This window comes from Marmota marmota, unplaced genomic scaffold, assembly GCF_001458135.2.
Source record: "Marmota marmota marmota unplaced genomic scaffold, marMar, whole genome shotgun sequence".
In the NCBI taxonomy this organism is placed as follows: Eukaryota; Metazoa; Chordata; class Mammalia; order Rodentia; family Sciuridae; genus Marmota; species Marmota marmota.
In genome coordinates, this window is record NW_026000026.1 from 50,067,528 (window position 1) to 50,089,734 (window position 22,207).

At 34.9% G+C, this 22,207-nt stretch overlaps 1 protein-coding gene across 2 annotated transcripts in view; it reads left to right on the forward strand.

Annotated features, from left to right (window-relative positions):
• Positions 1-22,207, forward strand: part of Adgrv1 (adhesion G protein-coupled receptor V1) — a 548,667-nt gene that overhangs the window by 366,910 nt on the left and 159,550 nt on the right. For both annotated transcript variants that reach the window (XM_048811397.1, XM_048811398.1), the window contains one exon: positions 11,947-12,125. In XM_048811397.1, coding sequence (XP_048667354.1) covers positions 11,947-12,125 — 179 coding nt within the window. The remainder of the gene's footprint in view (positions 1-11,946; positions 12,126-22,207) is intronic.

Here is a 22,207-nt window from a genome sequence, read left to right on the forward strand (position 1 = left end):
CTGAATCTCACCATCATGTACATCCACAAGAAACTAATTTTTTATAAAAATAACTGTAAGTAAATAGCAGAAAGATCAGTAGAGGAAAGGGAATGAGGGATGAGGAGAGAAAAGAAAGGGGATAAATTAAGGACCGAATTAGAACAAATTATATGCCATGCATTTATAATTATATCAAAGTGAATCCTAATGTTATATATAACTAATATGAACCAATGAAAAAATGGGGAAACAAATTTTGATTCATCTTTAGCACTTTCATAGCCAATATAACTGCCAAAAGTTAGAGATGACTAGAAGTAGAGTGAATCCAGTCACTAAAATATATATGTTCAGAGAGATTACCAACTTTCAACATGTTTTAGATGCATTTCCTGCCTTAAGGGAGTTTTAAACAAGACAGTATAAAAACTTTCACCCAATTTAATGGCAATTGGTATCTTCTTTATCTTTTCCTCTTAAATTCGATTGTGGCTGATGTACATTCAGTACATTAATTAGATTTCTGTATGGTTTACGGTTTATGGTTTAGGAAATCTATTTGAAGTGCCAGTGAAGTTTAATGTATTTCAGATGGTGCACCACATTTTTCATGGTTTGTGGTGTGGCCACAAGGGAAAATTCAATAACTTCTGTATTCTAGGCAGGTTACTTTTAATAAGTTATTTTGTGGTCGGAGGTTGTCACTTTACCAACCTATATTTTCCCATTTATAAAATGCTGAGTGCTAAAATCTTTCCTGGTTTTTCTTTTCTTTCCTTTCCCCATCCTTTCCTTCCCTTTCCTTCCCTTCCTTTCCCCTCCCTCCCTAACTCCTTTGCTTTCTCTCTCTCTCTCTCTCTCTCTCTCTCTCTCCATGTGTGTGTCTCTGTCTCTCTTACTCTCTTTCTCTCTTTCTGTTCCAAGAATTGAACCCAGAGATGTTGAACCCCTGAGCCACATCCCCAGCCCTTTATATGTTTTGCTTTTGAAATAGGACCTTGCTAAGTTGCTGAGGCTGGTTTAGAACTTGCGATCCTCCTGCCTGAGCCTCCCAAGCCACTGGGATTACAGGCGTGCACTATCATGCCCAACTTGGAATCCATTTTTAAAACATCACATAGGAGGCCGAATTATTGTCAGTCTATGACTGTTAGTCAAATTGAGTTGAAAAAATATTAACACTTTAATGATTTTACTTCATAGTTTTAGTCATATAGGAAGGAATCTGGTTCAATGCCTGTGAGTGCATGGTTTGTAATGATAAGTTAATCATTAATTTATAATATTTAGCTTATATTTGTCAGAATTATTAATGTTTATTTTTAATCTGCATTACACCTTCACATTTAGAATAAATGCATATAAGTGACCTTATTTTGAAAAAAATATTTTTTTTTACTGAGCATTGAACCCAGGGGTGCTTAACCACTGAGCAACATCCCCAGTCCCCCCCCTTTTTAACATATATTTTATTTAGAGACAGGATCTCAATGAATTGCTAAGTGCCTCCCTAAGTTGCTGAGGCTAGCTTTGAACTCACAATTCTCCTGCCTCAGCCTCCTCAGTCGCCAGTGGGATTACAGACGTGCACCACTGAACCTCATGTGAAAATTTATTTTATTTTTGTATAATATCTTTTTAATACCATTATAGTAAAGGTGGATTATATTTTAGAGTAGCTAAAGGAAAAAAATATGGGTAAACAATTTACATAACCTCTCTAATCCTAGGTTTTCTTATCTGATAAATCAGCTTGCAATAACAGTAGCTCTCTTTGAGAACAGTGGAAAGATTAAAGAATTTCTACATGGAAACAGCTTACAATGCTGCCTGGCACAAACTAAACACTCCATTCTCAAATTATCAGTTAAGCTAATTGTCGGGCTAAAATATCAGAGACTTTGAAACTTCACTTTCACAATGTAATTTAGACCTTTTTTACAGAAGAGACTCAGTTTGACACAGTGGAAAGAAGGCTGACTTTGAATGAAGCAGACACTAACTAGCTGCTAAGCCTTAGCAAGCTGGATAATCTCTAACCTCTTTATTAAAGTACATGCACGACTCATAGCAGGCTTCCTAACTGAGGGCCTTGATTCTTTGTCAGGCTTCCATTTTCTTTAACAGGAAAGCATACAGTGCACAGTGGGAATCTAGTAACAAAATATTTTGCTTATTTTGTTTTAAAGCAAACAACTCCCAAATTCATGTTTTGACCATGGAAGTTGGGTTTTCCTTCTGTTTGCCCTTCATATAAGACCACTCAGTGGAATTATGGAAATCATTTTCCACTTCCTTAAGACCACAGGGTCATGTTTACTTTAAGAAAGACTGATGGGCTGGGGTTGTGGCTCAGTGGTGGAGTGCTTGCCTGGCATGTGTGGGGCACTGGGTTCGATTCTCGGCACCACATATAAATTAATGAATAAAATAAATGTCCATCAACAACTAAAGAAGAAAAAAAGAAAAGAAAAAAAAAAGATTGACAATGAGAGTTTTAAAATCTTGCACCATCTTTATTTCACTAATTGTTTTCTTTTCAGTACTTTTTTCTGTTTTGATTTGCTTTCATTTTAGAGATAGCACATACTAGTGATAGAAAACAAACACTTCAGAGAAATATAAAATAAAATATATCTCTTTCTTGCTATCTGGCACAGTCTCCATTTTCTGTTCTACTCTCAATGCCACACCCAAAGCTAAACATTGCTAATGGTTTCCTGTGTATACCTCCAGGAATATCCCATGGATAGACAAATCTTTATAAATATATAAACAAGTACACATGAGTGTCCGTTTCTGTGTGTGTATATTTCTGTTAATGCATTTATATATGTGTGTAAATTTGGACATCTTTAAATTCCCTATGTACAGCTGTACTTTTTTCCCTATGCTGTAATATGGTAATTCTGTTATTACTTTTTTGGTCTGATTCATAAAATTCTTGCTATTACCAGTTATTGTTTGCTATTGTGGATGATGTTTTCTTGAACATTTTTGCACTATGAATATTTGTTTACTTAGGGAGTACCCATAGAATAAACTTCTAGACATGCCTTTGCTGTTGTTTACATGAAAGATACTCCCAGTTGGACTGCTAGATCATGAGTTAAGCCAAGAAGGAAAATAAATTGCAAGTAAATTGTTTGAGATATTCATTTACAATGGCAGTAACCAGAAATGTAATTTTTCCTGTGTTTTCATTTGGCCCAATTTAAAGATCACTTCCTATCATAACTTTAACTCACTATATGGCAATGTGCTCCAATTATGAAAAATACCCAAATCTTGTATTATCCTTGCAGTCTGTGCATCTCATGCCTAGAGACACAGTTTAATCCAAATGTAATTTTTTTTTCAAAACTAAAGCTCATTTGAAAAATGTATTTTTAAATGGTGGAGTAAGGTTGGAAATTACAACTGGACTTGAGCATTTATTCACATCTTCTGCCTTAATTTCTTCACATAACCAGTTTATGAATAAGAAAATATGCAGGTTATTTATTCCTTAATAGAAAGGCTACTTAGTGCCAGAGCATAGCAACAGGAAGGGAAATGCTAAAATTATCCCTGTTTTTCCTTTGTCATTGATTTAATTTGAAGGGACATCAAAAGTATTAAGGACAACAGACTGGTAATTACTGAGATAAAAATGACATACCCAGGAAATACTGAATTCTCCAATCCTCAAAAAGCCTTGCACTTTATTTCATGCAATAAATATTAAGAAGGAGGGAGGAAAACTGTGGCAAGGACATGTGGTAACATTTATTAGAGTCTCATCTGAAATGAATGATTAAAAACACATGGTAATGAAGAGATTAATAACATCTATCATCTCTGACTAAATTTTGATGCTATCAGTTCAGGGATTCTAGTGAAACGATTAATAACCAAATATTAAAGAACTTCCTGGATACCAATCTTGATTCCACACTCCATGAAAATTTAGGGAATTTAATTAACCTATTTTTGTTTTCCATATATTTTATTGGTGAATTATTCATTATATATGGTAGTGTGATTCATTGTTACATGTTACATGTACATGATATGACAATATGGTCAGTATGGTTCCCCAGTATTTCCCCTTTACCCTCCCTCCTCCCTCCCCTGTCCCCTTCCTCTACTCTACTGATATTTTGATTTCATGAGACACCCCATGCACCTTTTTTTTTTTTTTACTTTTTTCTTCTTTAATTTCCACATTTGAGAGAAAACACATTACCCTTGACTTTTGGAGTTTGCCTTTTTTTCACTTAACATAATGCTCTCAAGTTCCTTTCATTTTCCTTCCTGAAAATAACATATTTTCATTCTTCTTTATGGCTCAATAAAACTCCACACATGCACCACATTTTCTTTACCCATTTATCCATTGACAGACACCTAAATTGGTTCTATAATTTGGCTTACTAATATGCTAATTTATATGAAGATTATATAAATAAACTAATGAATCTTTATTTATGAGACTTATGAGAGCATAACTACAACCTGTGATAATCAAAACATTTAACAAGGTATGTCTTATTTTCCTCTGTAGATAATTGGAAAATGGTAGTTATTGGTAAAAATTTTGTTTTGTTACCAGGTGTGGTGGTGCATTACTGTAATCCTAGAAAGTTGGAAGGCTGAGGCAGGATCTCAGGTTCAAGGACAGCCTCGGCAACAGAGTGAGGCCCTAAGCAACTTAGCAAGACCCTATCTGAAAATAAGAAATAAAAAGGGCTGGGGGTGCAGCTCAGTGATAAGGCTTACCTGGGTTAATTCCCACTACCAAAAATAAATAAACAATAAAAAAGAAATAAGAATAGAAATAGATATGTAGGGACGTTAGTAAACATGCTTACACACCACAATCTTACTTCATTCATATTCATATTTGACCTAAATCATATCTGGGTGTTTTAGTTGGTTGTTTGCATTTTAAACAGAATCACGTTTAAATTCTAATAGCCTCAGTTGCTAATTCTGAGGAATGTACTTTTCCCATCTCCAGTTTCCTTCTGTGTAAACAGAATGAGCAAATAAAATATAGGAGATAAGTTGTCTGGATTAAATGAGATGTAGCTTAATGTGAGGTATATACACATTCTTTCTGGAACAAGCACATTCTTTTATATATGAATAAATTCAGAACTATACCAATATAAAATGGTAAATACTAAAAACAGATTGTGTACATTTTCATTTACTCGATGTTTTTCAATGAAGATTATATGCAAAGTATTTTACTAGATAACTATAAAATTCAATTTTGTATGATAGGTATAAAAATTTATCTGCCATACCTCACAGTTATGTTTCATCCATTTATATTCTACAACCTTTGTCAATTTTCTTTAAATGTTGGTACACAATGAAGAGGGAATGAGAAGTAGTTATCTCTACGTATAGTCATATCAAGAAAATACATCCCACTCATATATAAACTGGGGATTGGGAAGTGATAAGGACAAGAAAATAAACTCACATGTACATGGTAATATTGTCAATGTTTATGTGAATTTCCATGGAAATTAATCATAGATTTAAAATCAGTCTTCACAGGGTACTTTTGATGGTGTTTCACTTCCTAGTTCTATAACTAAGTAGGAGAAAAAGGTATGATTTTATCTCACTGCATTGGTTTCCTCATCTCTAAATAAGAGGTCATTGTCAGATGACCTAAAAGGTCTGTACTCCTGCCAAAATTTGTTGTCTGTATAACCATGCCATTAATATTTTTACTTAAGGAATCATCATTTCTGTAATAATTCAACCATTGTGTCAGGAAGTTATTAATAACTTTCAGGTTAACCTCTCCTTTTACCAGAGTATGAAATTAAAACCCATGAGAGCAAATGATATTGGCAAAAAAACATACACTTTATTCATCCAGGACCATGTCAAAAATCCAAAGCAATTTTCTAATCATCATGTTTTTTCAAAATTTTATAATTTAAAAATATCATTGTTTATATTATTTATTATTCACCTGGAAGATTATCTTGGGGAAAACTTTGCAAATTCTTTTTCTATATTTCTGTAATTCTGTTTATAATATGAAGTTTTCAAAAATATAATTTCATAAGGTTCTTTACACTTATTCACATTTGCTTTTAGTTAAGTTCTCCTAAGCACAGTCACTCAGGTAATCTTCATATCCTGGTAATGGTGATAAATATGCAAAATCAAGTGCATCATCCTTTACTGGTGAGCAATAATAAAAATAAGAGGGTTGGGGGGCTTGGGTTGTGGCTCAGTGGCAGAGCACTTGCCTTGCACATGTGAGGCACTGGGTTCAATCCCCAGCACCACATAAAAATAGAAAGAAACAAAATAAAGTTATTGTGTCCATATACAACTAAAAAATATATTTAAAAAAAGATGATGGTAGTTCAGTTATGCCAAGTTGGTAGTAGGGATGGTAGTTCAGTTATGCCAAGTTGGTAGTAAGGATGTGGTAAACTACTAATATTACTAATTTTTTTTTAAACTGCAAAGTATTTTTTCTGTTGTCTCTTTCCAAGTGGCCAATTTGATGGTGTATAATGCTGAAGATATTTTTTAATCTGTTAGGACTTGTTTTCAGAGACAACATCACATCAATTTGAACAATCTTAGTGGTAGGAAACTTGGTATTCTGAGTGTGTGCAAATTATAGAAACAGTCAAGTCAGATTAAAGTAGCTGGTTAAATTTGATATAATGTTTTGCCTAAAATCCTACTCATTTTAAATTGATTCATTATATAAAAATTGAGACATTTGTAAAGTGTCTGCTTTTACACAGATGGACATTCTTCAGTTAGGCCCTCCAGCAACTGTCTGACCTTTACCATCTTGAGATGGCTCAGAACATGTTTTATTTTTTCTTAATTGGTACATTATAATTATATATAATAATGGGATTTGTTGCTACATATTTGCATATACACACAATATAACAATATAGTTTGTTCATTTTTGTTACCCATCATCATATTGTGTTTCTAAAGACATTTTTGAAGCTTACAGATAGAAATGTAGAGACTTAGATATCGAAATATTTATCTCACACTTAGTCTTTAGCAAGAAAATCATAAGATAGATAAGCCATGCTCAAGCTAGCATGAGGTATGTTTGAGTGATAGTGACACCATTTAATTGCATGCTGTTAGTTCCAGCATTGGTTAAAAGCCCACAAACAATAAGACATGCAAATCACCTATATATTTATATATGCATACATATATTTATACACACACACACGTATCTGCCAGCATGAAATTGCTGTGTAAACATATTGATCTCGTGATGCTCTTAAGTTAGATTACAAAGAAGGAGCCATGATTTCAGGGACTGAGGATAGTCAAATGTTCTATTATCTTCTGTTGTTTAAACAATATCAATAATTGGAGGTTTTAATTCCACTGCTTGAGGATAACAATACACACCTCAGTCAAGTTGTTTTGGAACAAGAAAGAAAAACTAAGTTGAGCTAATATAACCAAACATTGCAATGACAAAAGAGATAATACGTTTGTAGGATAACTTGTTGAACCCAAGAATTGTAAGTGCAGGTGGACCTCACATGGGACTGTGAGCAAGGGAAAAGTTTTGTCTGCCCAAAACCTTCTCTACAGTCACAGTTTCTTTTTTTTTTTTTTTGGGGGGGGTACCAGGGATTGAACTCGGGGGCACTTGGCCACTAAGCCACATCCCCAGCCCTATTTTGTATTTTATTTAGAGACAGGGTCTCACTGAGTTGCTTAGCATCTCAGTATTGTTGAGGCTGGCTTTGAAATCACGATCCTCCTGTCTCAGCCTCCCAAGCCACTGGGATTACAGGCATGCACCATTGCGCCTGGCCCACTGTCTTTACTATCCTTGTGGCTGCCCCTCCAGTTCATGCGCCCTCTTATTTCAGTGGACCCACCTAGACTATCAAGGAATCAAGAAATTCATGATAGATGTGACCAAACTAGGTCAGCCTTCTCCCCCTAATCAAATCATCTGTGTCTGGGGAGCAGAGTCAAGGAGCATAGGAGCTGCTGAACCCACCCTGCCCTCCTCTAGGAAAGGAAGGTAGACAATGTTTAGAAAAGGGGAGCTCACGAGCTAGGTGTGTCCCAGCACATGCCTACCTTACTGTATTTAAATAAAATTCAAGTAAGATTTGAAAGGAGTTAATCAAAACAAATCTTATGTATAGACCACATAGTAATTCTAGAGTAATTAAATATTGTTTTATTGCATAATATTTGCATTCTGTAGCTTTAAAAATGACACGTAATGGGAAATGCTGTCCTTGGAGTGTACCTCAGTGATTGGATTCTCTTAAGAAGGAATAGATAGGTAGGTAGATAGATAGACACACAAACATATATGTGCATGTATACGTGTATGTATACTTTTTTCAAATTGACAAAAGCTTGTGAGAGTTTGAAGCTTGTTTGGCTTAATCAAGTATTCAAGAATTTAGCAACACTACAGAAGTATTGCATATATAAATCTAAAAAACAATTAATTTATCTCAATTTTGTCTTAGCCTATGGTAAAGGTCAGACAGTTGCCGAAAGGTCCAGTGATCCTGATGGATCTGATGTCCATCTGTGTAAAAGCAGACATTTTGCAAATGTCCCAATCTTCATCATGGTAAATCAATTTAGAAGTCTTTTACCTCCTTTCAATACTCTCCTTTCTGAGTCTTCCAGCTACTGCTCCATTGAGCACTGAGTCACCATGATTCATGGATACACATAAATATCTACTTAATAACCAGCACTTATCTTTTGGAGATAGATTAATCAGTGATCCTTACATTGCGTGCAGTTTTATCCTCTAACTCACAGTATTGATTAATTCAGCATCAGACTATTGACACATCCCATTTACCTGGGTCCACATCCTTATGCTAAATGTAAAAAGAGGAAAAACACTTTTGAACCTCATAAGTTTTTTTGAAAAGGAGTTAGAACAAATTTACATAAACAGCAACTCAAAACATGCTTTATAATTATAGATATAAGCAGATGTACATAAAGATAAGAAGTGCTGACAGGAAATAAAAATCAGAGACAGAAATATCCAAGTAACCAAACATTTTTATCCTTCACTAGTGTAGACTAATAGTAATCCCTCAAGGCCAATTTGGTCCAGATAGAATCTTCCCTGGAAGCCTCAGTTAACAGAATCTGAAAGCCTTCCCACAAACATTAGAAATATGTTTTTCTCACATAAGAAGGGTTTTTACTGTATAATTGCTTGCTTTTGACCTTAACCTATTTCTCTTTGATCACATATTAACAGCAGATTTGAGAGTGTACACATTTTTCAGGACTTTATATGTAATATCTCATTGTGCTGGGTTTCTGTTCGTGACTAAATGGCTCAGAGGTCATTCCAGGTAAACTGGGCTAACTGGGCTGTGCAAAATAACCACACAAGAGACACAAATACCTTTTTCTTTGGGGTTGCTGTGATGGCTCCTCTGACTTTAATGGTCTGCAGGAATAGAGAGTGAGCATGTGCTGACCCCTTTTATTGAGGAGAATCTATTCAAATGAGGCAAGGGGTCAGGTTTCAGAGGGCTGAGTCTATCTTCATGATGTCCACTGTCAGCAGGTTGACTGACACACGGGTAGGCCACACCCAAGGGCACAGTAAGAGAAGGGGACACACACAAGGCACTTATATGGAACATTCTATCCTAAACAGGGCAAGGGGTAATATTACAAAGGAACAGGTGAGTGCAGCTCCACCCATGGGGCTGTAGGAAGACACGTGCGAAGACACAGTTACTCAAACCCTAGAAGAGCCAGGCAGTCTAGCAGCATGGGTGCCTGATGCCACATCACCCAGCAGGGGAGTTAACTCAGTCACTTGCAAGGTTGGTCTCCCACATCATTGAATCTTTATAATAATCTTCTTGTACACATAACTGAGGCCCTAGAAATGTTGTTACTTGCCCAAGATTATCCCCCTACTGTTATGTGCGCGCGCGCGCACACACACACACACACACACACACACACACCACATACATATATGTGTGATTCATCTATATTCATGCTTTCTACCACATGAAATTGAGAAGGATGATTTATCCAGTGAATAGTTGTAAAACATGTCTATCATGGCGTTCAATGTCATTACTGTATTAACTCACAATTAAATACAAAAATTCCTCGTGGAAATAAAATACTAGAAGACAGAACATATAATTTCTAGATTTGGCTTTGATATAAACTAGCCATGGGCTTTGGGGCCAAAAATAATATCTGCAGGCCTCAGTTTCCTTATTCCCATGTACCTAACCTCTCTCCACATCCCCTTCACTCTCCATGTGCTGTCCCCTTGTATGTAGTTTATTTTAATAAGAAATAACAGATATAAGTATAAGTTAAATATTGCCCTTAGTTATTTGTTGCTCATGCTTGAAATCTAAGATTCAGGATAGTAAATACTTTCCCTGTCGCTTTCATTCCTGTATCCTCACTGGCTTGACTGATTTTTGAAATTTAGTAAGCACTCAAATGTTTGTCAAGTGAATTACAAAAAAGAGGTAGTGTAAACTGAGAAAGAGAGGCCACAAAATCTATTCCATTATTTTTTTCTCCATGCAATCAATTTCTGTTTCCTATTCTCTGACTCCCACTGGGACTCAGACTAGGGTCATTTTCACAATTATCTCCATTCAATGGAACAGTGTATGGCCTTACCTGTGTTAGGCCCTCAAAGAATAAAAATTGTCAAAAACAACACAAATAATAATAAATGCTGGTGAAGATGTGGGGGGAAAGTACACTGATACAGTCATTGACAGGACTATGAATTAGTGCAACCCCTATAGAAAGCAATATGAAGATTCCTCAAAATACTAGTAATGGAACCACCATATAACCCAGCCATCCCTCTTCTCAGTATTTATTTATCAGGAAGAACTAAACTCAGCATACTATAGTGATACAGGCATATCAATGTTTATGGCAGCACAATTCATAATAGTCAAATTATGGAATCAGCCCAGATGCCTGTCAATAGAGGAATGGATCAAGAAAATGTGGTATATATACACAACAGAGTTTCACTCAACCAGAAAGAAGAACGAAATAATGGCACTTACTGGTAAATTAATGGAAGTGAAGAATATGTAAATAGGTTAGACCCAGAAATTTAAAGGTTGGATGTTTTCTTTCATATGTGGAAGCTAGAACAAAATAGAGGAAAAGTGGAGGGAAAGATAGGATAATATAAAGATAAAGAAAAGATCATTAATGTAGAAGAAGGAGATGGAGAAACAGAGTAGAGGGATGGGTAAAGGGAGGCCATGCAGAATGAATTCTTTAAAAGACATGTTATGTGCATATATAAACATAACACAGAGAATTTTACTTTTATGTGTATGTAGAAAGTACCAATCAAAAATAAATAAATAAAGGAACAAAAGGAAGATCTGTAGAACAGAGGAGGGAGAATAAGGAATGGAAGGAGGGGAAGAAAAGCCAGAGAAATGAGGATTGAAATCAAATTTCATGCGGGGGTGATTTTGTCAAAATGAACCCAACTCCTATGTGTAATTATAATGCTCTAATTTTTTTTAAAGCCTAAAAACCTAGGGCCTTTTATTTTGTTGTCATCATGAATTGTTCACACGGGAAGCAAATTTGAATATCAGTGCACATTTCTTCTAGGACAGATTTACAGAACAGTCACAGAAGATTATAACTGAGATTAAAACAGAGAAAATTAAGAAAAATAAAAGATACATAAGTAAACTAAATGTTTTCTTGTGTTCCTAGACTTTTGAAGTGTGCTGAATTTCTTGGCTATATGAAAGAATGTGTGTATGAACTAACTTTAAAAAATCACATCAAAACAGTAATTATTAAGTAGATCCTAGGCCTTTGCTGGTCCCTGTCTCTTCACGCTTAAGCCAAGTAAGTTTGTGTCCTATGCCATTAAACCAGAGCCTGTTCATTTTTTGTTTCCTTTCTTAGTCTGTGAATTTCTGGTACGTGCTTGTGATGAATGACGAACACACAGAGAGGAGGTATCTGCTGTTTTTTCTTCTGAGTTGGGGCCTTCCATCTTTTGTGGTGATTCTCCTCATAGTTATTTTGAAGGGTGTCTATCATCAGAGCATGGCACAGATCTACGGACTCATTCACGGTGACCTGTAAGTACACTCAGGTGGGCACGTTCGTTGCCTTCTTAGCTTTTCTGTGCCGGCAGCTTTCCCAGCACGCTGTCTGAAGCTCACTTCCTCTATGATTTCTTTAAACTAGAATCTATGGCCTCTCAGGTTCCTCTGATAGATGGAATTTTCTCAGGTGAGTTGGTATATCAAAAAGTTTACGGTAATTTGTACTTTAGCATATTTAGTTTATTAGGTTGAGTCAAATGATCATGTCTAGCAAAATCAAGGCATGATGAAAATTTTGATAATCAGCAAAAAAAAATTTTGGAGTATGGATATTGTTTAAAGAGTGTGTTTTCAGGGGGAGTTGAAGGTAGCAGGCATCATAAATACAAAAAAAAAAGGTATCAAAAAGAATGCATTGTCTATATACTACATGAGGAGACAATGTCTTTCTCAAATGTTCCTATCAAAGTACCCTTGTAATCTTTGAAATCCAGTGCTCCTTTATACACACATATGTGTGTGCTTTAACCCAGAATCAGGCATCTTATAGCTTTGAAGACTGTTTAGCCTCTGCTTTATTGATTCTGCATGCAGGGAAAAGCTAAAGCAAACGTTTGTAATAAAAAAGCTTAACCAGCTCCCTTGGTTTCATGGAAATAAAGGAAAAGTAACATTCTGAACAAGAAGGAAAAGTCTATCCATAATTACCTAATTATTTCATGGTGGATTGTGAAGATAAAACTCAATTAGTGGATGTGAAAAATCTTTAAAAGGTAAAATAGTATACAAGCAGAAGTCATTTCACTAGTATTAGTGTGTCTGATCAGTCATATACTTAACAAATACCTCTTATTGATGTATGCACATGTATTTCCCACTTAGGCAGTTACAGACACATACTCTACACAACATTCAGCCAAAGCCTAGCTATGTAAAACACACATTTAAACTCGTGCTGATATGCTATTTTTAATCATTCTTTTTATTGAGATTCAAGAAGATTTTCTTATGCTGATTATAGTATTATAATGTATTTTATCCATACAAAATTCTAAAAACCTGTAATCTTATAGAAAGAAATGATAGTGTCTTTTCAAAATTATTATAACTTTTCATATTCTACTACTATTGACTATTCTCTGACATTTAGATCTTGGGCTGTGTGGATTGATTTTAGAAAATTGTGCATCATTCTTTGTTAAATACAAAGTAAATGTGAGGCAAGCCCTGGTGGCCAGCAGCCCATTCCTTCCATGAGTTTCACCAATACTTTGGCAAAGCAGGGCTCATTTGATGACAGTTTTATTTTTACATGTGTCCCCACCCTGCCTTGATAAATGAGACGAGATGGAAGTGATATTAACTTAGAGAAACTCTTGATGCTTCTGAAAGGATTGCTACAGGGAGTACTAAACAACCATACAAGAATGTCCAGATAACTTACTCTTAAAATATTTGCTGCTTTAAGCTTTTATAAGGTGTTCTCTATGACAAACTAAATTATAATAAGCAAAATGTAAAAAGATTTACATTAAATTCTATCTGGTTTTAATGTTATGGAATTATTAGACCCAAAGTGACTAGATTCTATATTATAGCTTACTTTTCTACTTAATTCACATAGAATACTCCTGTGAATTTATTTGTGATTCAAAGGATCCATATTTCTAATATCACTTCAATCTCAATATAAGGATATAAATTGGCACACTATTTCTATTAAAGTATTGTATACCTACATCATCATTTTAAAGAATGCCACTTCTCTATAGGTAATGCAAAATTTATGCTTCTGTGATTTATTTAATAGCTCATCTTTTGTGCAGAGGTCACTTTGTAGTTGTAATAAATTTCCCCATAGTGAAGAGATTTCTCTAAATCGCTAATGCATTAATATATGTAAGGTGTTATTATTAAAAAGGTTTTGTCAAATTTAATGCCGATCACATTTTTAAGAAGTTAGGGAGTGACCCTTCTTTTTGTATTAGCAGAACAAGACTGTAAATCTGTTGTTATTTCTTCCTTAGTAATAAGACTACTCACAGGAAGCTAGCCAGGTCTAAGGTTTTCTTACAGAAAGACTTTTAATTATATATTCATTTTCTTTAAAATATATACAACAATTCATCTTTCCAATTTCTAGTTCTTTGTTAATTTTGTAAGTTGTCTTTTTTCTATAAACTTTTCCATTTAACCTAACTAATCAAAACTTTTATGTTTTTTTTCGTACATTACAGTCATATATAATAGTGGGATTCATTTTCACATAATCATGAATTCATGGTATATAATTTGCTCATTTCAGTATGCAGTGCTTCCTTTTTCCCTTGTCTCCTCTCCTCTACTGGTTTTCCTTCTATTTTACTTTGATTGGTGGCTTATACTTATGTATAAAGGTGAAATTCACTATGGTATATTCACATATGTACATAACATAGTTTGGTCAATTCCATCTCACAGTTTCTCCATTGTTTTTAAAGTTCTGTGATCTGTAGTGATATATTCTTTTTCATTCTTGATATTGATGATATGTATCTTCTCTTACTTTTTTCTCTCTTTCTTGATCAGTTTTTCTGGGATTGATCAATATTGTTCTTTCCCAAGACTAATTTTGAACCATGCAATATTGTCTATTATTTTTCTTTGACCCATGAGTTGCTTAGAAGTACATTATTTAATTTCCAATTTTTTTACATATTTGAATTTTATTTATTTTTTGCATGTGTGTCTGGTTTGGGGAATAAATATAGAAGTCAGGCTGTCAAAGTTGAGCATGAATGACTATCAACTCCAAAGTTCTAAATTAATCTCTCAAATAGAATGCTTGGCAGCACCAACTCAGCCCACATAACTTTAAGAACTCCTTGTGAATCATTCACAGATAATTTCTTAATCATTCTCAGAAGAATGTTTGTGAAAGAAATATCCAGTGTGAACAATAGTTCTACCCTTCCTGGTGTTAATAGTACGCCCCATTAAATAGTATTTTATTCTGATTCACCCCAAGGGAACAGAAAACACCTCTTTGTATGTACTTGAAGCAGCGCTATGCTCTGAAAGAAGAATTTGCATGGAGTAGACCTGACTACATCAAAAATGTTTCAAAGAACAAATAATTATGGAGTATCATTTTAGGTTTTATGACAAAAGCATAGTTCTAGTCCTTAAGATGCTTATAATATGTGAGAGCAATTCAAATAAAAAATTATGTATCACCAATGACTACTGCCAGACTTGAAAGGCCCCAGATCCTGTGAAAGATGGTCATGTTATTCCACACCATCTATTTTGGTTATTTCTTAATTAGTCCTTGAATTCTTTTTATTATTTATTTATTAGTTCTAATCAGTTATACATGACAATAGAAAGCTCTTTAATTCATTGTACATAAATGGAACAGAATTTTTTGCTTCTCTGTGTTGAAGTAAAGTCACACCATTCGCACAATCATACATGTACCTCGGGTAAGTATGATGACTGTCTCATTACACTATCTTTCCTACCCATTTGCCCCCTTCTCCCCTCCTCTTTGACCCATCCAAAATTCCCCCACTTATCCCATGCACCACCCGATATATGCATTAGCATCTACTTATCAGAGAAAACATTCAGCCCTGTTTTTTGAGATTGGCTTCTTTTACTTAGCATGATATTCTCCAACTCCATCCATTTACCTGAAAATACTATAATTTTATTCTCTTTTAATGCTGAGTAATATTCCATTGGGTATATGTATCACAGATTCTTTATCCATTCATCTATTCAAGGGCATCTATGTTGCTGCCACAGTTTAGCAATTGTGAGTTGTGTTGCTATAAACTTTGAAGAGGCTGTGTTACTATAGTATGCTGTTTTTAAGTCTTTAGGAGTCGGATAGCTGAGTCAAATGTGGTTCCATTCCAGGTTCTCTAAAGATTCTCCATATTGCTTTCCAGATTAGTTGCACCAATTTTCAGTCCCACCAGCAATGTATGAGTGTACCTTTTCCCCCACACCCTCACCAACCCTTATTATTGCTTATGTTCTTGATAACTGACATTCTGACTGGAGTGAGATGAAATCTTAGAGTAGTTTTGATTTGCATTTCTCTAATTACTAGAGATGTTGAACATTTTTTCATATATTCGTTGATCAACTTTAGTTTTTCTTCTGAAAATTATATGTTCAGCTCCTTAGCCCATTTATTGATTGGGTTGTTTGGTTTTTTTGGCGTTGACTCCTTCATATATCGTGGAGATTAGTGCTCTATCTGACATGTGTGTGGCAAAAATTTGCTCCCAAAATGTAGACTCTCTCTTAACCTCATTGATTGTTTCTTTTGCTGAGAAGAAGCTTTTCAGTTTGAATCCATCTCATTTATCGATTCTTTATTTTGTTTCTTGTGCTTTACGAGTCTTGTTAAGGAAGCCAGGGCCTAATCTGACATGATGAAGATTTGGGCCTACTTTTTCTTCTATTAGGCACAAGGTCTCTGGTCTAATTCCTAGATCCTTGATCCACTTTCAGTTGAGTTTTGAGCATTTTGAGGGATAGGGGTTTAGTTTCATTTTTTTTATTTTTATTTTTTCCATATAGATTTCCTGTTTTCTCAGCACCATTTGTTGAAGAAGCTATCTTTTGTCCAATGTATGTTTTTGGTGCCTTTGTCTAGTATGAGAAAACTGTATTTATGTGGGTTTGTCTCTGTGACTTCTATTCTATATCATTGGTCTACAAGTCTATTTTGGTGCCAATACCATGCCATTTTGTTACTATAGCTTTGTAGTATGGTTTAACATCTGGTATTGTGATGCCTTCTGCTTCACTCTTCTTGCTAAGGATTGCTTCAGCTATTCTGTGTCTCTTATTTTTCCAAGTGAGTTTCATTATTGTTTTTTCTATTTCTATAAGGAATAACATTAGGATTTTAATTGGAATCACATTGAATCTACATAGTGCTTTGGGTAGTATGACCATTTTGACAATATTGATTCTGCCTATCTAAGAGCGTGGGAGATCTTTTCCTCCTCCTCCTCCTCCTCCTCCACCTCCTCCCTTTATTCATTAATTTAGATCTTTTCTTCTTCAGTTTCTTTCTTTAGCATTCTATAGTTTCATTGTACAGGTCTTTCACCTCTCTTGCTAGATTGATTCCCAAAAACTTTTTGTGGGGGAGGCTATTGTGAATGGGGTAGTTTTTCTATTTTCTCTTTCAGAGGATTCATCACTGATGTATAGAAATGCATTTTATTTATGGGTGTTGATTTTATATCCTGCTACTTTGCTGAATTCATTCATTGCATCTAGAAGTTTTCTGGTGGAATTTTTTTGGATCCTCTAAGTATGGAATTATGTCTTTGGCAGTTAATGATAGTTTGAGTTCTTCTTTTCCTATCTATATCCCTTTAATTTCTTTTATCTAATTGATCTGGCCAATGTTTTAAGAACTATATTAAATAGAATTGGTGAAAGAAGGCACCCTGTCTTGTTCCTATTTTTAGAGGGAATGCTTTCAATTTTTCTCCATTTAGAATGATGTTGGCCTAGGGCTTAGCATAGATAGCTTTTACAATGTTGAGATATATTCCTGTTATCCCTAGTTTTTTAGTGTTTTGAACATGAAGGGGTGTGGTATTTTGTCAAATGCTTTTTCTGCATCTATTGTGATGATAATATGATTCTTATCTTTAAATGTAATTCATCACATCAGTAGACTTATTGATTTCCGTATGTTGAACCAACCTTGCATCCCTAAGATGAACCCCACTTGATCATGGTACACTATCTTTTTGATATGTTTTTGTATTTGATTTGCCAGAATTTTATTGAGAACTTTTGCATCTGTGTTCATTAGAGATATTGGTCTGAAGTTTTCTTTCTTTGATGTGTCTTTGTCTGGTTTTGAAATCAGAGTGACATTGGCCTCACAGAATGAGTTTGGAAGTTTTATTAGTATTAGTTCTTCTTTAAAGGTATTGTGGAACTCAGCTGTGTATCTGTCTGGTTCTGGGCTTTTCTTGGTTGGTAGGCTTCTGATGGTGTCTTCTATTTCATTGTTTGAAATTGATCTGTTTAAATCGTATATATCATCCTGGTTCAGTTTGGGCAAATCATATTACTCTAGAAATTTGTTGATGCCTTCTATATTTTATTGGAGTAAAAATTTTTCAAAAGAATTTCTAATTATCTCCTTTATTTCTGTAGTATCTGTTGTGATATTTCCTTTTTCATCATGGATGTTAGTAGTTTGAGTTTTCTCTCTTTTTCTCTTTATTAGCATGTCTAAAGATTTATCAATTTTATTTATTTTTTCAAAGACCCAACTTTTTGTTTTGTCAATTTTTCAATTGTTTCTTGTTTCAACTTCATTGATTTCACCCTAATTTTAGTTATTTCCTGTCTTCTGCTTCTTTTGGTGTTGGTTTGTTCCTTTTTTTCTAGGGCTTTGAGATACAATGTCAGGCTGTTTATTTGTTGACCTTTTCTTCTTTTAATGAATGAGCTTAAGCAATGAACTTTCCTCTGAGTACTACCGCCTTCATAGTGTCCCAGAGATTTTGATGTGTTGTACCGGAGTTCTCATTCACCTGTAAGAATTTTTTTTATCCCCTTCCTGATGTCTTCTGTTATCTGTACAACATTCAATAGCATATTATTTAGTTTCCAGGTGTTGGAGTAGCTTATATTTTTTATTTTCTCATTGATTTCTAATTTCATTCCATTATGGTCAGATAGAATGCAGGGTAGTATCTCTATTTTTTTATATTTGCAAAGACTTGCTTTGTGGCATAACATATGGTCTATTTTGGAGAAGGATCCATGTGCTGCTGAGAACAAAGTGTATTTGCTTGTTGAAGGATGGAATATTCTATATATGTTTGTTAAGTCTAAATTATTGAATGTTTTAGTGAGTTCTATAGTTTTTGTTTGGAAGATCTATCCAGTGGTGAGAGAGGTGTGTTAAAGTCACCCAGTATTATTGTGTTATGGTCTATTTTATTCTTGAAGTTGAGAAGGGTTTGTTTGCTATACATAGATGCCCCATTGTTTGGGGCACAGATATTTATGATTGTTATGTCTTGTTGATGTATGATTCTCTTAAGTTGTATGAAATTACCTTCTTTATCCTTTTTTACTAATTTTGATATGAAGATGGAAACCCCCACTTGTTTATATAGTCCATGTGAGTGATGCATTTTTTCCCATCCTTTCGCCTTCAGTCTGTGGATGTCTTTTCCTGTGAGATGAGTCTTTTGAAGGCAACATATTGCTGTTTTTTTTTTTTAATCCAATTAGCCAGTCTTTGTCTTTTAATTGATGAGTTTAGGCCATTGACATTCAGGGTTATTATTGAGACATGATTTGTGTTCCAAGTCATTTTAGTGTATTTTGGTTTTTAAGTTGACTTGTTTTCTCCTTTAATTGGTCTTTCCTTTAGTGTAGTTCCTCCCTTTGCAGATTTTCATTGTTGTTTTTCATTTCCTCCTCGTGGAATATTTGGCAAGAATGCTCTGTAGTGCAGGTTTTCTTGCTGTAAATTCTTTTAACTTTTGTTTATCATGGAAGGTTTTGTTTCATCATTAAATCTGAAGCTTAATTTTGTTGGATATAAGATTCTTAGTTGGCATCAGTTTTCTTTCAGAGCTTGGTATATGTTGTTTCAGGATCTCTTGGTTTTGAGGGTCTGGGTTGCAAAATCTGTTGAGATCCTATATATAATCTGATTCCTCTCTTTTGAGGTCTTTAAAATTCTATCATTATTCTGTATGCTAAGCATTTTCATTATAGTGTTTATAGTGACAAAACTGTAAATGTCAAAATAGAATGTAAATGTTTTGGTGTAACTTTGTACATTTGGTGTCCCGTAAGCCTCTTATATTTGATTTTCCAATTCATTCTTCATGTTTAGCAAATTTTCTGATATTATTTCACTAAAGAGGTTGTGCATTCCTTTGGTTTGAATCTCTGTGCCTTCCTCTATCCTGATAAATCTTAGATTTTGTCTTTAGATATTATTCCATACTTCTTGGATATTCAGCTCATGGTTTCATACTATCTTCACTATATGGTCAACTTTATTTTCAAGATTGTATATTTTGTTTTCATTGTCAGAGGTTCTGTCTTTCAAGTGATCTAGTCTGTTGGTGATGCTTTCTATTGAGTTTTTTATTTCGTTTATTGTTTCCTTCATTTCAAGGATTTCTGTTTGGGTTTTTTTCAGAATCTCTATCTCTTTCTTGAAGTAATCTTTTGCTACCTATATTTGTTCTCTTATCTCTTTGTTGGAGTGATTAATTTTTGCCTTATTTGCTCACTTAGGTCATTCTTTAATTCACAGATCATTTTAATTATGTACATTCTGAACTCCTCTGACATTTCATCTACTGTGCTGTCAATGGATTCTGTTGTTGTAGTATCTTGGTTTGTTTGAGGCACTTTCCTCCCTTGTTTTTTCATGTTACCCGTGTGTCTTCCTGTCTTGCAGTACAGATCTGAGGTATTACAGTCTCTACCCACTAATCTTGTGGTGTCCCTGAAGGTTACCAATACCTCACCTTCACAGGGAATATCAATGTTTACAGCACCCAATACAACCAACATGCAGCCATAAATCAATTGTTTTCTACTTTGACATTTACAGTTTTGTCACTGTAAACAGAAATGATGAGTTTGGTTATCTTCTACCATGTAGCCACTAGGTTTGCATAAGGGTTTACAGTTTCTAAATGGTGGACAGAGGGGGAGGTTGGCTATGATGTTTATGAGGTAGGATGTAAGAATACAGAGGTATTAGATTATAAGTCTAGTGAAAGGGTATCAGAAGAAGTTGGCTGTTAGCAGGAGAAAAAAGAGAGGCAACCCCATTCAAGGCTGCCTGTTGCCTCTGCAATAGGATGGTTCCTATTAGCACACCTAGTAGAAATACCTCTGGTACAACCAGGTCCACAGGGACCTTGATGACGGTTTTCCAGGTCCTGGTTGTTGTCTCTAGATGGAAACAGCCACGTCCCTAGTTGTTGGTGGCAGTAGCATCAAGGCTGTAGGTACCTTAATGTTGGGCTTTCAGGCCCCAGTCCATGTCCCAAGTGAAAGCTGCCGCAGCTAAAGATAGCAGATGTGGCAGCAGAGGTGGCAGCAGAAGTACCCCAAGATGGTGGTGAAAGTGTCCCAAGATGACACCAACTGCTTTCAGAGATGGGGCTGGAAGGATTAGCTATACAGTGGCATTGGGTGACCTATTCAGTGATGCCTCAGTGTGGCCTGCAGTGCTGCAACAAGCAGCTGCCTCCTAGCCCTGTTCAATGTATCACGGTGGAGATTACCATGTGGGGAGGGATATGGAGGTGACTGCGATATCCCAAAATGGAGGTAGTTTGGGTTGAGCCACACATTGGTGAATAGGAAACTGCAGCACAGTGTTCTTCTCTGGGGCAGTGGGCCACACTGTGTGGGTTGGGCCTCTCCAGGGCAGCAGGACTTAATTTCCAAATATTTTTGACTTGTTAGTCTATCTTTTATTATTTTTGTCAGAGAACATTATCTTTTGTTCTGTAGGACGTTGTTGTGAGTTGTTTTGGAGTCCAGCTTCTGGTTAATATTGTCACATGTTCCATGCTCATTAAAAACAAATTCTCTACCTGTTGAGTGCAGTTGTTTGTACACACTAATTATTCAAGTTTGTTTGCAGCTGTTCAGAGCTTTTGTACATCCCCTGCTTTGTATCTACTTGTTCTGTAGCTTACTTAGAAAGGTACACTACTGTGCTTGTGAATTTGTTTATTACTCCTTTCTGTATTATATACTTTCAAGCTATCATTTTAGAACATAAATTGAGAATTACTATCACTTCCTTATGACTTATTTATTATAAAAGGTTTTTTTTATCTCAATGAACTTCTCTTCTTTGTAAGATTTTGGTGTTACAAACCTTAGCTACCCCAACAGCTTTACAATTTCTTCCAACAAATGGTTTTGTTCATTTGTTTTGCATGAATCTTGCCCAAGCTATGTCATTAGAGCTTATTTAGTGGATTCTATAGAGTGCATATATATCTTAAAAAATTATAATATCTGGTTAAGAATAGCATAACCATAGTAAAAGTATAGCCAAAGTAAAAATTCTTACCAAGTGATTT